The following is a 15850-nucleotide window of genomic DNA, read 5'->3' on the forward strand; positions in this document are numbered from 1 at the left end:
CAAGAAGCTTCCATCTGGACTGGTCAGTGCATCACAAACACACTTCCTTCCTTCCTCTCAAACATGGGCCATTGGGCTACTGATTGACATAGATCTAATACAGCACAACTATAAGATGCTATGAAAACTGTGAGCACTTGACACCAAATTCTCCCAGCTGTGGATGTGCTACTACACACGTAGGTCCCGCAAGCCCCCTGGCCTGCCTTGGGGACAGGGACTTGTCTGTGTTTAGCTCCTGGGGTCAGAGTGGCACATAAGAGTTGAGTCAGTCCCCTGCCCACAGAGACCCAAGTGGGAGGGCAGTGAGGGGTGGGCGCCTGGACACTGGCACCAGATGATGCGGAGAGAAACTGGTTGGAATGAAGGTGGCAACCACTCCAGCAGATTTCCTTCCAAATCCAGAGGATCTAAGGAAACAGAGCTGCTTCAGTCCTACACAGCCACAGAAAACACTGTCCGACAGGAAAGAGAGGGGTTGGCTGGCCTCACCTTCCTGCTGGCTGCACCTGGGGGCCCTGTCTAATGACAGGGCTCCTCGGCCCAGCCACAATCCTTTCCCATCCTCCTGGCTTAAAGATGATCTTACTAACAGAAATCCCTTTTCTGAAACAGCCACAGGCAGGATAGAATTCTTCGGATTTTCTACACTAGAGTTTGAGAAATTGAAAGACGGTGGTGATGGTGGAGGGCGGCCTTGTTTAAAGTAAGGTGCATTGTCTGAATGTAACTTGTTTTTAAATATGCTGAAGAGCAACCCACAGCTAGAACAACAGAAACAGGTTGCCAGTGGTGAGAGTCTGTGAGTGGATCGGACATTCTGCTTTCATTTGCTTTCTGGCCTCATCAGACTTGCCAAGAAACTCCAAGGGTAGATGACTGAAGGGCTAAGTGTCAGTGTACAAATGCCACGTGCCCTTCACCAAAGTGCCACTGCTCTTATTAGGTAGGCCTCGTTAAGAAACATGTAAATCCCAAATTAATGTGGTTGGCCCCAGATTTGCCCTCAGCAGCGGGATCTGGAGCCTCTAACATCATAGTACCAGCAGCTGAAGAGGACTGAAGAGGGTCAAATTAAAGCCAAGCATCACCACCACTCAGCCCCTGTAGTTCAGTCCTTACAGCCCATGGCTCATGGGGAGAACAATGTTCCCACATACAACCCCTCTCCCAGCCTGTGATAAAATAGCTGCCCTTGTCCGAATGATAAAATTATGAAAGCAAACGTCAAACTAGGAGCTTTGCTTTATTACTACTTTAGTTGTTGTAATGAATGTTTATTCCTTGGATTTGTGCCCTGGACAAAAAATATAAATGAGATAAAATTACCTACAGGTGAAAGCGTCTGGTGCCAAGCCAGGTCCCAGCAGCCCACCTCCTGGGCTTCCTCTGGGCAACTGCAGCACTGCAACCCATCATTAATCAGCCACCAGGGAGACCTGGGCTTGTGCAAATGTGGAACTCAGAAATATTTCTCAGAAATCAGGGCCAAGAACCATTAAAAGTTAACAGAAGCAATTCCACTTCTGGGTCCATACCCAAAAGAAGAGAAAGCAGGGACTGAGACAGACTGTACACCATGGTCACAGCAGCATTGTGCACAGAGCCTTAGGAGGAGGCAACCCGAATGTTCATCCATGGATGAAGAGAGAAACAAAATGTAGTCTGTCCACACAATGGAATATTATGCAGCCAAAAGGAAGGAGATTCTGACACCTGCTAAAACATGGACCAATCTGGAGGACATCATGCTGAGTGAAATAAACCAGTCACAAAAGAACAAATACTGTGTGACTCCACTTATATAAAGTCCCTAGAGTTGTCAAATTCATAGAGACAGAAAGTAGAAGGGTGGCTGTCAGGGGCTGGGCGAGGGGAGAATGGGCTGTCAGTGTTCAATGTGTACAGAGTTTCAGTTTTGCAAAACAAAAAGAATTCTGGGATGAATGGTGATGATGGCTGTACAACAATGTGAATGTACCTAATGTCACAGAACTGTAGACTTAAAGGTGGGTGAGAAAGAAAATTTTATGGTATGTATTTTTTAACCACAAGTTTTAAAAATCTGAAGAAAGAAAGAGAAAGGAAGGAAGGAAAGAAGGGAGAGGAAGGAAGGAAGGAAGGAAGGAAGGGAGGGAGGGAGGGAGGGGGAAAAGAAGGAGGGAGGGAGGAAGGAAAGAAGTTAATGGAACTCCCAGAGTTGATGACTTTGAAAGGGAGGGTGACCAGGTGCCTCATGTTGTGCCCATGTCTTGAAAACAGATAAGTCCTGGATCAGCCCCACAGGGGGTCCACATCTCCGTTTGCTTTGCAGAAGAGCCCATCCTATTGGGAGGTCTGCGGGTCCAAACAGTAACTCACCTTAAAGACTCTAATCTCCACACACCACCAAAGCAGCCTCAGCTTTACAGCACGGCCTGTCTGAGGGCGTGTGGACCAGACAGATGGAATTTCCTGCAAATTGATACGTGTCCCGAAAGCAAGCACTGGCAAGTCACCCTGACAGAGGTCAAGGTACCAGAGTCTTGTCTTCACAGGGGCCAGGGCTGCCATGAGGCTCGCCACCCCCATTAGCCCAGGGTGGGGTTCACGACCATATATTTCCCTGTGGCCAGTTATAGACAGGCTTGGCCTGATGGTCACAGCCCCACCAGTGACTTCCTGTGTGACCCTGGCGATGTCTCTAGCCTCCCTGCTCTTGGGCTGCCTTCAGCCATCTCTCACCCCCCGCAGCACAGCCCAGGGCCTGGCCTTCTCTACTCACTCTTTCCATGAGCCTTACGTGCCTTCGCAGCCAGGCACAAGGCCCTCGGGGTGGCTAAGCCCCTGCCTCGCTGCTCTTCATGCAGGGGGAGCCAGCTCAGAGCGGTTCTGACACTGCCAGCCAGCTCTGTGCTCAGAGCAGGAGTCCTGGTCCAGGCCTGTCTGGGCCTAAACCCCACACTTGTAACCCCTGACCCCTTTCCCTCTCCAAAGTCCTCCTTGACCCTGATTCCACCTAGCGAGGATCTTTTCTCTTCTCTCCCTCAGCCAAGATCTTCTGCGATGCTGTTTCTACTTCTTCACTTCCTGGTCTCATCTCAGTTTGCCCCTACCCAGCTGCCACCCTCAACAATCCCTAAAGCTATCCCTTCGGGGACCCGGCTGCAGCATCTAGCATTGTTAACCACTCCCTTCCTGCACCTCTCACCTCTTTCCTTAGGGACAACCTCTGCCCAGTCTGTCTGCCCTTCTGCCAGCTCCCCATCCTCTGCCTGGCCCCCTGGGACTGGCACTCCACTGTGCCATCTGTGGGCAGCTTCTCTTCTCCCCGATGTGCTCCACCTGGACATGGCTGGTCACGCCAACAGCTGCATCTCCCAGCTGTGCGCCGATCAGCCCCAGTCCCTACTTCCAGCCAGGCCCTCCATCCTGAGCTCCTGTGGGGAACTCGAAGCCAGCTTGTCCAGACTAGAACTCCTCGCTGTGTCCCCAAATGCTCTGTTCCTTCTTTTCCCATCCAGTGGCCCCACCATCCACCCAGCCACCCAGGTTATAGCCCAGGTGTCCCCTGGATTTCTCTCGCCTCCTCCTCCTGCCTCTCCAAGCCAGGAACCAAGTCCTGTGGGTCTTTCCTCCCAGCACATCCTCCTCTCTGCATGAATGCCTCCTCCATCCCCACTCCTGCCTCTTAGTTCAGACCCTCTCTCTTTACACACTCCATTCCCAGTGCTCCTTCTTGCCTTTCTCACTCCAATCCACCCAAGTGCAGCTGCTGGGGTTGCTCTTCCAAACTCGCTCCAGACACATTTCTCCCCTCCCCGTCGGCGGCCCCGCTCCTAGGGATGCCTTACCCCCCATCCACATCCTGACCCTATGCACATCCCCACCTTAAGGCTGCTCCACTCCCTGCTGCAGCCACATCACACCACCTGCCCTCCCCCGGATGCAGCTCCTGCGGCATCCCCTGCATGACCTACCACCGCTCCCCCATCTGGCAAACACAGTTGAAGGGTCAGCTCTTTCATGAAGCCTCCATGCTGTGGGGTGATCGCTCCACAGCCCTCCACCCAGCCCCCAGTGCTCCCTGCAGAGATGTCTACAGAAACACAGACACTCCATCCATCTGTGACACCACTGCCTCCTGAGGGAAGGACCGGGTCTTTTTGCATTTGCCCCACCAGCAACTAACACAATGCCAGGAAGTCTTCAAAAATGCTTGTTAGGAGAGTGGATAGATGGGTGGAGTTGGGATGCACACAAACATCTTTCTGTGCAAACAACCACCTGCATCTAAAATCTGAGGCATGAGGTCCCTCCCCAACCTACCCACCAAGTGAAGGTTTCCCTCACTCCTCATTCAACAAATCAGATGTAGACATAGGTTGCTTCCTTGGTTCCCTCAACTAGATAACCTCTCTTCCTTGCGCACGACAAGCTCTGTTTTACATTAAAGTCTGATCTTGATTCCTCCTATGAGACTGTTGGCTCCTTAGAGCAGGGACTGACTTAGCGTTGAATCCCCTTGGAGGGGCATCTACCCATAGAAAGGGTCTTGGGAGGCCTCTGGTGAGGAGTGCGGGCAGACTCCCATCACTGAGCAGACTCAGGCGCCGACCCCACACCAGCCCAGGCTGGCGAGTCAGGCTTCTCCCTGGGGGCGCCTCCCAGCTCCCTGCTCTCCGTGTTGCCCAGGGGTCACAAGGCTGTGTATGTCCCCATCCCCCACCCCCAGGAGAAGATGGCCAGCACCCACATGCAGAGCGCTCGTCCAAGAGGAAGCAAAACCCCTGGTAAGGTGCTGGTCCCGGACTCACCATGTTCATGACAGTGAGGATGAACCTCTGGGCGGCCTCGGCCCCATGGTACTGCACCATGTCAGCATCGGCCACCACCAGCGTCTCCACTGTGTGCTCGGTGGTCAGCCGGATGGCATTCCTCCGCTCCCGCCAGTCTCGTGACGGCCAGCCCCTCCTCAGCTTCTTCTTTTCTAGAAAACAATAGAGACATTTGTGCAGCCCTTTAGTGTACTGACTTCCTGTCCACGCAGTGAACAGGCCTTCCATCAAGCCTCCCCAAGAGAATGGTCAGTCTTCCCCGGCCAGTGGCCGGGCCCAGCGTCCATCGCCCTCTGCTGCCGCAGCCGAGCCTGCATGCCTGGGGGCCAGATGCCACGAGGGTCACGCCCGTCCACTGTGGCAGCGACGGGGCAGATGGGGCCGAAGATTACAGAATAGAAAACCTGTCCCTGCAGGGAACGGGGAGAACAGCACAGTCTGTGGAGGAAAAGGAAGCCTGGGCCCGGCGGGGAGGGTTAATGATACAGACCCCCAGGCTTTCTGAAAGCACCATGACCCACTGCTGGGCCAATGAGCAGGGGCCTGGAAGAGGGCAGTCCAGAGACCAGGCCAAGAGTCACGAATAAGGAGCTACAAACGTTAGCAGGCACAAAAGCAGTATTTCAAAAAAAAAAAAAAAAAAAAGCATCATCATCAAAAAAAAAAAAAACCAAATCACAGGACACAGACATCCAGGCCAAGATTGGAGTTTGTTCTTTCCTCACCACAGGAAAGGTATTAGTAAACAGTAAGTAATCTTCCACTGACTCTTCAGATCAACTGATTTCCTAGAAGATCTTACTTGCTAAACAGCTATGGTCATTATTTTGAGCCCACGTCAGGATGTCTGGACGCTCAAAGCTGCCATGTGAGGACTGACATACAGATTTGTGGGTGCAAACGCCTCTGACTAACATCAAAGGTTGATATGAATAACGTGTACTTTCAGAATCCGAATGTGAATAGAAAGGCAGTTCCTTAATTTGATAGCTATTTTTTCCATCTTTATACCAGCTCACACGGAAGCCAGCTCTGCTACAACTTCCATGCAGTAAACCCAACCCACATATGCACAAACTGCCCTCATACAGTGACCCAATCATTCCAGAACCAAAGATGCATACTATAAGAAAAAACTGAAATATGGGTCATAGTGTACAAACAAGAATAGTCCGTGCAGTGAGACAAACTGAAAAACAATCTACAAATCCAACCACAGAGAAAGCCAACAATGGTAAAACAGCAGGCAGCCATGAAAAGTACAACTGTACTTTTAACTAAATAACTGAAGATTATTTAGTGATGTAGAGAGAAACAGATATAAATCTATATATATGTCTTGTCAACCTGCAGGGTGGTTCCCTCCTCCCCAAAGCCAGGCCCACCTCCCATGGAGACTTCCAGGCCTCAGGAATCGAATTCGGGAAGGCAGGGTCTATTCTAAGATAAAAGGTAAGGTGTCAGATGGCACTGCCTTTGTACATGGCCAAAATGAAAGAGGCCCCTCTTTGAGGATCTCTCTCTGGACCTACACCCACATTCACCAACAGGTCCTCTCTGAACACGAGGAAGGTGGACCATGGGTGATCTCCAAATCCTGGGCTCAGCATGCCTGCCGGGCACTCACTGCCTGGATCAGGCCAACCTGTCCAGCTTGGAATTTGTGATGAGCCATGTCACCCTCATTTTAAAGCAGCAGAAGTAAAGGGCCACCCAAGCAGGAGCTTTGCTATAACCAGCTCACCCACATTCTCCCAGGCGACCACAAGCCAAACTGTGCCTCAGCTCCTCCCAAAGTTGGGATTTATTGCCCACCTCTCAGCATCCCAACTCATGAACTCCTCTGCAGCTCTTCCCCACACTGGCTGCTTGTTTTCACACTATGTCTATATTTTCTGGTTCCTGTATGAAAAGAACTGCATTTTTAGCAGGGTCTAAAGGATGCACTACTAACATTCCTCTGGAAGATGGCGAGCTTAAACACCTAAGAGGCGAGTACTAAGAAAGGCAGCCCAGCACTCCCCACCAGAGGAGCAGATCACCCCCTGGACATTTCACACATCAAAATGATGCACTGGGCATCACCCTTTCAAGTAGGAACAAACAAGACCTGCCCCTCCCTCCCTGATGGACCTTGGAGAGCTAATAAACAGGGTATCATAAAGGGTAAAATGCTGCGCGTTAACATATGCCCAGAACACTCAGTCACAGGTAAAACACAACGGTCAGGTGCTCTGTGGTTTTTAAAGGGTTTGTACTACAACTACCTCATCTGTCCCTTTCACTGTCCCCAGCCCCAGGCCCAGCACATGTTGCGAAGTAAACACTCACTGAATGAATGCATGCTTGAGTGAGTGAATGAATGAATACATGGATGAATGAGAGAGTGAAATCCCTATTTCCCACATAACAAAGCTGAAGTCAAGCACTGGGCAGGGGTAAATTTGGCCCTAGAACCCAGGCTTCACCCAGCAGCTCTGACCCTCCCGCTTGCACTGGCTTTGGGTGCGAACATGTTCCTCACTGTTGTCTGAACTTAAAAACACTGGGATGGGAAAGGCCACAGAAAACTCAGTGGGAAAGGATGCTGTATACCGACTTGGCTGCTGCAGGACCTGACCAGGAGGAGCAGCCTTCAGTGGCTGCTCCTTCCGCTCATGGCCCTCCACTCGCACCAGGCCCTTGAGCAACAGCAGCAACTACACAGCCAGCTCCCGGGCCATGTGTGCTCTTACCTGAGCCCCCCTCGCCAAGAACTGCTAACTGGGGCTGTCACGCCACAACCACGCTAGGCTGGCTGGTGACCCCCACATACCCCAGGGCTCTGTCCTGTCCCAAGCACAAGAGGAGAGGCCCCAAGCCTTGATTCAGACCCCCACTGCTAGGTGGGTTTCAGGAGATCAAAACTTTTCAGATTTCAAAAGGCAATGCGGTGCCCGGGCCACATACTGAATACCCGCTCCAGTGAGGTCTAGGGCAACAAGCCCTCATCAAAGGCACCACTCTTTCTGCAGTGAAACAAGTAAATAAAGATGCTCAACAGTCTGTCCAAAAGCCTGGATTGGGTAATAGCAGGTAAGAGACCGAGGACCTGCATTCCCTATCCCTGCAGGTGGGAACAGGGGTGGAGGGGGAGGGAAGCTCACCCTCCTCTTCTCTCCCTGCTCCCAGCAACATCTCTACCAGCAAAGCTCTACAGCCATCACTTCTGATGGTTCTTCCTTTCCTACAGGGAGAACAGAACCATAATCTATTTTTACCTTTAATTCCATGAACTGCATAAATATACCCTAATAAACAAAGTTTCATCAATACAAATATTCACAGATTATAAGCATATTGAAAAGCAAGAAGAAAAACACCAATTTCATAATAACATGGGTGCTGGATTTAGACCTCACAGGAGAAGTCAAAGTTCAGGCCAGGCAGGCGTGCAGCCACCTGGGGGCCCTCCAAGCTCACTCGGTCATTAGCCGTCTCCCTCCACTGTGGGAACAAGGGAGGCGGCCCTCACCCCACTGATGAGGACAGACCACAACCTGCAAGGCCCCAGGCCCTCTCCTGTTGTCACAGACACTGGGGATCATTCCCAAGTCCAGCCCAGCAGTTTCTTTTGCCAGCACATTGCTGGGGCTTGGTGCTGACTTGGTAGATTTTCAATCTCTGGCTTCATATTATTTTTCTTACATTTATTTTCCTTTTGCCTCAATTATCCATTAAAAAAGAAAATTGTGTGTGTTTATGCAAGTTACCCTGAATCTTGTTTGGAACAAGATGCGGGAGAGAAAAAGACAAGGAAGAAAACAAGGGTATTCTAAATGTTGTACTTTTAGCATATTCAAATTATTACTTATTCTAAGAGTTTGGAGACTGATGAAAATGCTGAGCAAATACATAATTTCCTGTAGTTGTTAGTTTTGCTCTTGGTAAAGTAAAAAATAAGCTCAGTTATGAATTGCCAAGCTCTATATAGTATAGATACTTCTTTAGTTTAACAACAATAGAGTATTTAGGTATTCACTAGGGAAAACCAATGCATAAATCACAAAATATTTGGTGTGAGAGTTCAAACAGTGGAAGCCAGCCCTGAAATTACTCCACGTCCCGCTGCACAAGGAGGATCGTTGCATGTCTGATTCTATAATGTCATCACCAGAGAAGACCTCAGGTTACTCTTTGTGCCAAAGGAGCACTGCCAGCTGCAGAAGCAAATTAGAGGGAAAGCAGACATGGTGGAGGAAATGGAGACAGCTGCCCAAGGGCTCTTCAGGCTGAGAAGACAAAGACGAGTCTCCACCACTAGGAGCTAGGTAGCAGGTGTCAAACATGCTTACAGAGTCAACAGGGAGATGCCGACTTAACCTGAACTTGTCATTCAAGCCAGAAAAATAAACATTTCCCACACACAGCACTCAAGGTCCAGATCAAGAACGTCCCCACCTGGGCACACTAGCATGGTGGACAACCAGAACCCTCAACATCGGGGAAGAGTCCAGAATCATGTATTCTTTTAGCTGCATTAACCATGGGTTTTCTCCAGCTCTCTAGTGGGCAGGACAAAGGCAATCCCATCAGAAGCCTCAAGTGATCCCTCAGTCCCTTCTATAACACTGAAGGACAGAAAATTAAAAACACTCATCAAAGGGAATTCCAAAGAAATTCCACTGCGTGTTCCAAGTCGGCAGCCTCAAGTGATCCCTCAGTCCGCAGGGGAGGGGGCAGTGAGAGCACCCAGAAGGACCAAGGGCCCAGCAGCCAACATAACAGGAGGGCAAGAGTGGGGCAGCAGAACCAAGAAAGGGGGATGACAGGTGGTCTGAGTTAGAAAGAAGAGGTGAGAGCACAGATGGTGACACTGGCTTCCGGAATAAGAGGGGTGCTGCTCGGCAGGCAGGGTACCCTTGTTCACTCGGTGGCACAGCCCACCCAAGGCACCAAGGGTCTACAGCTCCCCCGCCTGAACTGGCTGGGCTGGCATGCAGGACACGTGGATGGGACTTTCTTTTTTCTGTACCTACCACATCAAAAACTAATTCAAAACTAGAAAACAGAAGTAGCCATGAGAACATCTCAGACCAGACTAAGCAGGAGACTGGAGCTCTGGGGTCCATGCAGCTTGCCCAAGTGACCCCCCCCCGCCATGGCCCACTGCAGGTAGAGGACCTGGACAGCCAACTCTGAGGTGCTTGGAGTGCCCCTTGAATCCCCTGCTCCCCAGCAATCCTGCAAACTCCAAACTCCCATCCATGTTATAGTCTAACGTGGCTCTATGCTCACCTTCTGGGCTAGACTGTGAGCTTAAGGACCCAAACATCACCCTCTGGACCCACCAAAGCGCCGAGCACTGCCTGGTGCATAGTAGGAACATTCGAGAATTACACTTAGTTGAGTGAATTTTTTTAACTCTTTGAAATTCCGAATTAATAACAAGATTAAGTTTCAAGGAACTTAACCTAAATGTCCTAAAATTGAATTCTCACACAGTACTCCCTCCACCTAAGGAGGAGGGGACAACTCTAATTGTGAGGAGCCCAGCTGTGACATCCGACAGAGCTGGGTAGAGTCTGCCCGTGCTGGGGTGGCCAGGGGCAAGCTTCCTCATCTCTAAAACAAGGGGATAATTATTCTGCTCTCTTAGGGTGGATGTGGGGAAACTAACACAGGGTCAGGTATATAATAAGCACACTCAAATGATGCTGCTAGTCTTATTTCTATACTTATTATTACATTACTATGATTGCTGTTAACTCTTAGGGTCTAAATGCTAATTTTTAAACTTTGCATGCATGACCCAGAACCAATAGTGGATGCTTGTATGCACCCTACAGGGTCTGATCAGGACCTCTAGTCTAGACACTCACCAATCAACTTGTTGTCTTCGACATTTCTTACTGGGTAGGGGCATGAAAGAGCTTCTCTAAGGACATCCTCAATCATGCAACAATAAGTTATAATTATACAAAAATATCAGTTTCAAGAGGAGTGGCTTACAACTCCTGCTCAACATCCCAATGTAACCTCCCAACATTCCAGAGGGCAGAATATTTTAATCATCAGAAATACGATAGAACACAAAACATGACTGTACATGAAATCAGCTATTTAAACCATGAAACATTAATGACATTTCACACAGGATAGAAGAATGGAAATCAAATGTTTCTCATTAAGATGGAAAACAGACAGTCACACTCCTTGGAGGAGAGACCGATTGTCGCCACAAGCGAGATTTCTGTGTATAGACACCCCCGCCATGGCCACACCAACCGATTTTCAAGGAACCAAAGCCACCACTCCCACAGCATGAAAAACAGTAAGATGTGTGGTTTCAACTGCACGTCCAATAGCCCCACTATCTTTTGTCTTTAACGCTCCCAAAATAAGTAGCCATGAGATGTAATAAAATTACCTTCAGGGTGGGAGTTGGGAGCTCTGAAAATTCACCTGGGCCTGATCTTGATGCCCTTGAAGGTGCCACTTAACAGAAAGGTATCCCTTTCCTGTGTACCAGTTATTTGCCCTTTTTCTCCCAGCCCTCTCTTCTGTGCTCCACTCTGGGGTTGGGGGCCTGCAAACTATTTCCTGGACTCCCTTGCTAGCTGGCTTCCTGTTCAGCTCTGCCAACAGGCGGCGCTGGAGGGAGACTGGAAGGCAGGAGATGGGGAGAATGGGCTCCTGTGTTTCAGCTCAGGGTGGCATTGTTCCAGCAGTAGTGGGCAGCTGTGGCTCTAGCCTCCAGCTCCTGGGGAACTCCCAGCTCAGCCTCCTCATCTCCCTCAGAGGTACATCCATAGAGACACCTGCTTGGCTGTACCTCCTTGGTGGTCTGATGTCCCTCACAGGTCTGAGCCCCAGCCCCACTGCTGCAAGCTCTGTGGTCTTGGAAATGCCCCCTTTTCTCTTTTCTTTCTGGGGTGATAGCTATTACCTGGGTTACCTCAGCTCCACTTTTGCTCATTCAGACTTTGACACTGATGTAACCAATTCCCTGTGTTAAATCTCATAATTAGAAATACCTAGCACAGTTTCTGTTTTCCTGACTAGACACAAACTGATATAGCCTAAAATGAGAGGGTCAGTCCTAAAACTAATTCCTACATTTCATTCAAGCTTCAAGGACTCCTCCCAGTTCTAGAAATAAGGATTTATTTCTTCACCATGGAAATATTAAGATATTGGATATGCACTTCCACACTGCAGAATCTTGCCATAGACAGGAACGCTGCCCTTCATTCTGAGTCATCTTTAACAAAACCCAATCAATGGGGTGCCCTGTGAAGGAAATGCAAGCATCAGTGTGTGCCATAGATTTCCCAACAACCTATCACTGCCACATCCAAAGACCCGAGGACAGCACCTTACAGATTCATAGTCAACATGGGGAAAGTACTGGAGGAGGAAGCATGAACAACAAGTCTCGTTTTTAAGTTTGCACACACACAGACAAACAACATGCTTTCCAAGAAAATTATCAGGTCCAAAAAAATTATTTTCTGATCACTTTTATTTTCTTCAACCAAAGGGTCTGCTTATTTAAAAACAAACAAACAAACAAAAAACTACCTTTTCAACTAGAAACGATGGTTCCACATGTGCAGAAGCACTCCCAGCCAGGTGAACTTTTGGCAGCTGCATAAATCCAATATCCTTGAAAAATAATGGCCTTCTCTCTCTTTTTTTTTTTTTAAAAAGGAAAAAAATAAGTTTTGCTCTCCAAGTATGAATTCTTTAAATAACTTCCCCCAAGGCCAAGTCACTTTTATAAAAGGCATATTTTTTTCATGTAAATTCCTTACAAAGAAAGGTGGAAAATAGGGTTTTTTGTGGTTAAGATCCTGAATGAAGAACTGATCAACCTTGGAGTCCAAAATCAGTCCCTTCATTAGGCAGGAGGTGTCCCACACACACCCCCACCCTGGGAGGCAGCAGGGCCAGGGGTAAGAAGGCTGAGCTGGCCCTGCCAGACCTTTCCACCCATGGTCAGAGCCACGTGGGCACCAAGCAACCAGGCACTACTGTCTGTGGGTGAGGTGGGAAGATACTCATTTGGTCAACAAATACTGAATTGTGAAGATACTAATTTGGTCAACAAATATTGAATTGTGAAGTTACTCATTTGGTCAACAAATATTGAACTGTGAACCTACTATGTGCTAGGCAATGTAGGTGACCACCTAGGAGGAATAAACATTAATCAAATGAACAAATGAATATATAAAAATTATAAATATAACAAATGTTTGCAAGAAAGAATAGATAATACTATGACAGGATAAAAAGAAGGGGGTTCCAATTTAGATTGGGTTCCATCAGGAAGTGACACAAGGGACAAGATTAGGAGGATAAGCAACAGTTAAGCAGTGGGAGTGAGAAGAGAGGAGATGGGAGCAGTCCAGGCAGTGGGGACAGCAGGTACACAGGCCCTGGGGACAGAAGAAAGCATGGCATGTTCTAGAAACCACAGGGATCCAAGAGTCAGAGAGAGTGTGGCTGGCAAAGAGGCTTGAGCAATAAGGCAGGGGCACACTTGAAGGGTCACATGCAATGTGCTCAGGGTTTTCTTCTTTAAACCCAGAGCAGTGGGAAGCCATCTAGGGCTTGTGTTTCCAATGTGTCACCCTGGCTGTAATGGGTAGAACAGATTCCAGGGGGACATGGAAGTGGGGACACTAGTTGGATGACCACTACAGGAGCTCAGGTACATAGGGACCATAGCTAGACAAAGGGGGCAACTGCTGGTGATAGGAAGCAAATAGATTCAGGAGGTACTTAGAAGGTGAGAGCAAGAATACTGGGGATATTTGGGTGGGTAAAGAAGGGCTATCAAGGATAACTCCTGGTTTGTATGGTTGTGCTAATCACTGAATTAGGGACCCCTGGAACAGGGCCAGGTGTGAAAAAAAAGCACTGCAAGTTTTGGCCTTGTTAAGTTTCAGGTGCTTTTAAAGTACCCAAGTGGAGAGGTCAAGTTGGCTGTCGACTGTGCAGACTTGGTGCTCAAAAGCAAAGGCAAGATCAGAGATAGGCATCTAGGAAGCAACGATCCCAGACCGATCCTTCCGGGACCTCCAAACTGCATGACTGGATAGAAGAAATGGAACCAAGCTGGGGGCGGATGGCAAGGTGCAGGGAAAGCAGAGCATGGAGTCACAGGACCAGGGAAAATAAAGTCTCAGGAGGAGGGGCTGCTCAGCTCCTCCAGCACAGCAGAGGGCCAGGTCCAGACCCAAGTGGGTCTTACCGAGGGTGTTGCTGAGGACAGGGGAGCGGAAACCAGGCCAGGGAAGGGAAAAAAGTGAGAGGTGAGGAAACGGTACAGACTTTGATGAGGTCTGGGGAGGACAGAAACAGGAACACTGCTGGAAAATACTAGAATTGAGGGAAGCTTGAGATGGAAAAAACTCACACATCAAATAAGAAAACCCAGGCCCACGGAAGACTGCCATCTTCACTCGGTTTCTACCACTCTCCCTGTCCAGTCAAAGACTGCCAGCAAGGAAGAACAAGGCTTCTAATACACCCACCTCACACAAACTGAGAAAAGACGATAATTGTTCAACAGGTGCCAGTCAAACCCTGAATCTGTGGCTGGCCTGGCGCTGGGTGCTCCCCTCAAGGGAGGGAGAGAAGCATGTAAAACCTTAACAGTCCTATAAATACCCCACAGATGAAAGAACCGTCAAGGAAACAGCCCAGACCCCTAGGGAAAGCAGGCTTCCAACTGGAAGGAGAGGAGGAAGAAAAGCACTATTCATTGTATCAGGAAAGGACAGAGCTGTACAACCAGAAAAAAAGAAGCAGGAAAAATGGAAAATGCAAGGTAGCACCATCTAACAAAGACGCTGGGCCTATTCCAGTAAGAATGTTTCACACTGGCTGTCATAGGGTTCCCTGAGGGTAAGGCAGATGGCTGCGTTTTCTGGTTTATTTCACGTCAGTCTAAAACCTTGTCTCAACCTCTATTAAATATTAAATGTTTCTCGTAAAAGATACTGCATTAGTCAGCTAGGGTTGCCATTACAAAGTAACACAGACTGGGTGGCTTAAACAACAGACATTTATTTCTTCACAGTTCTGGAGACTAGAAGCCAAGATTGAGATGTCGGCAGGGTTGGTTTCTTCTGAGGTCTCTCTTCCTGATTTGCAGATGGCTGTCTTCTGTCTTCATCTTCACAGATCTTCCCTCTTTACCCATCTAAGTCCAAATTTCCTCTTCTTACAAGGACTCCCTAATGACCTCATTTAACTATAATCACTTCTTTAAAGGCCCTATTTCCAAACACATTCCTAGTCTGAGGTGCTGGGGGTTAGAACTTCAACACAGAGATTAGTGGGGACACATTTTAGTCCATAACAGATGCCCATCTTCTTTCTTGCCTTAAGTGTGGACTGGGCAGGTCACCTTCACATGAGTTGAAGTGTGTATAGACACACAGTCAGGACAATCAGGACAACGTGTGATTCCCAGAAAGGACAGTCATCTCAGAGGTCCATCAAGATACATTTGACAAATTCAAGAAAACAAATGCAAATGTTTGGAATTATCATGTGCTTCTCACCACCACTTTTCAGTTAAGTCTATTGCTGAAAGATTACACTAGCCTACTGGAGCTTGACGGTTTTATCTTCTAAATTGATAGAAGAGAAAAAAAGAACATCCCCCAAATACACAGCTTGGAGAGAGAAATTAATTAACGTGCCATGTTTCGGCCAGAGCAAGATGGGACAAACAAAAGCCTGAAAAGAAATCGACTTGTCTTCTGCTCCTGGAATCCCCCACAGGGTTCCTGGATATTGTTTCTTTTGACAGATAGTCTTTCATCTTTGACAAAGAAGTACAAGAAACTTCAGACAGCGCAGATATTCCTCCACCTTTGCAAGGAGGGCAGGCCATATCTTTGGACCAGGAACTCTTCTTCATTGCTTTAACACAAAACTAAAATATAGGTGAAGCCTTCTTCCTTCCACCCGTCCCCTGATACCCGATAGTGCTCAGCACAGCCTCGAGTCGTGGGCTATACATCTCCCCAAGT

The 15850-nt window shown here is 48.5% G+C and overlaps 1 protein-coding gene across 3 annotated transcripts in view; it reads right to left on the bottom strand.

Moving 5' to 3' along the window:
• The window catches only part of ADAMTS17 (ADAM metallopeptidase with thrombospondin type 1 motif 17), a 364035-nt gene that overhangs the window by 285582 nt on the left and 62603 nt on the right, over nucleotides 1–15850 (bottom strand). For all 3 annotated transcript variants that reach the window (XR_009699355.1, XM_061179999.1, XM_061179998.1), the window contains exon 4: nucleotides 4797–4969. Coding sequence is in view for 2 of the 3 variants with exons in the window: in XM_061179999.1 (XP_061035982.1) it covers nucleotides 4797–4969 (173 nt within the window). In the remaining variant the exon portion in view is untranslated. The remainder of the gene's footprint in view (nucleotides 1–4796; nucleotides 4970–15850) is intronic.

This window comes from Eubalaena glacialis, chromosome 2, assembly GCF_028564815.1.
Source record: "Eubalaena glacialis isolate mEubGla1 chromosome 2, mEubGla1.1.hap2.+ XY, whole genome shotgun sequence".
Taxonomy (NCBI): Eukaryota; Metazoa; Chordata; class Mammalia; order Artiodactyla; family Balaenidae; genus Eubalaena; species Eubalaena glacialis.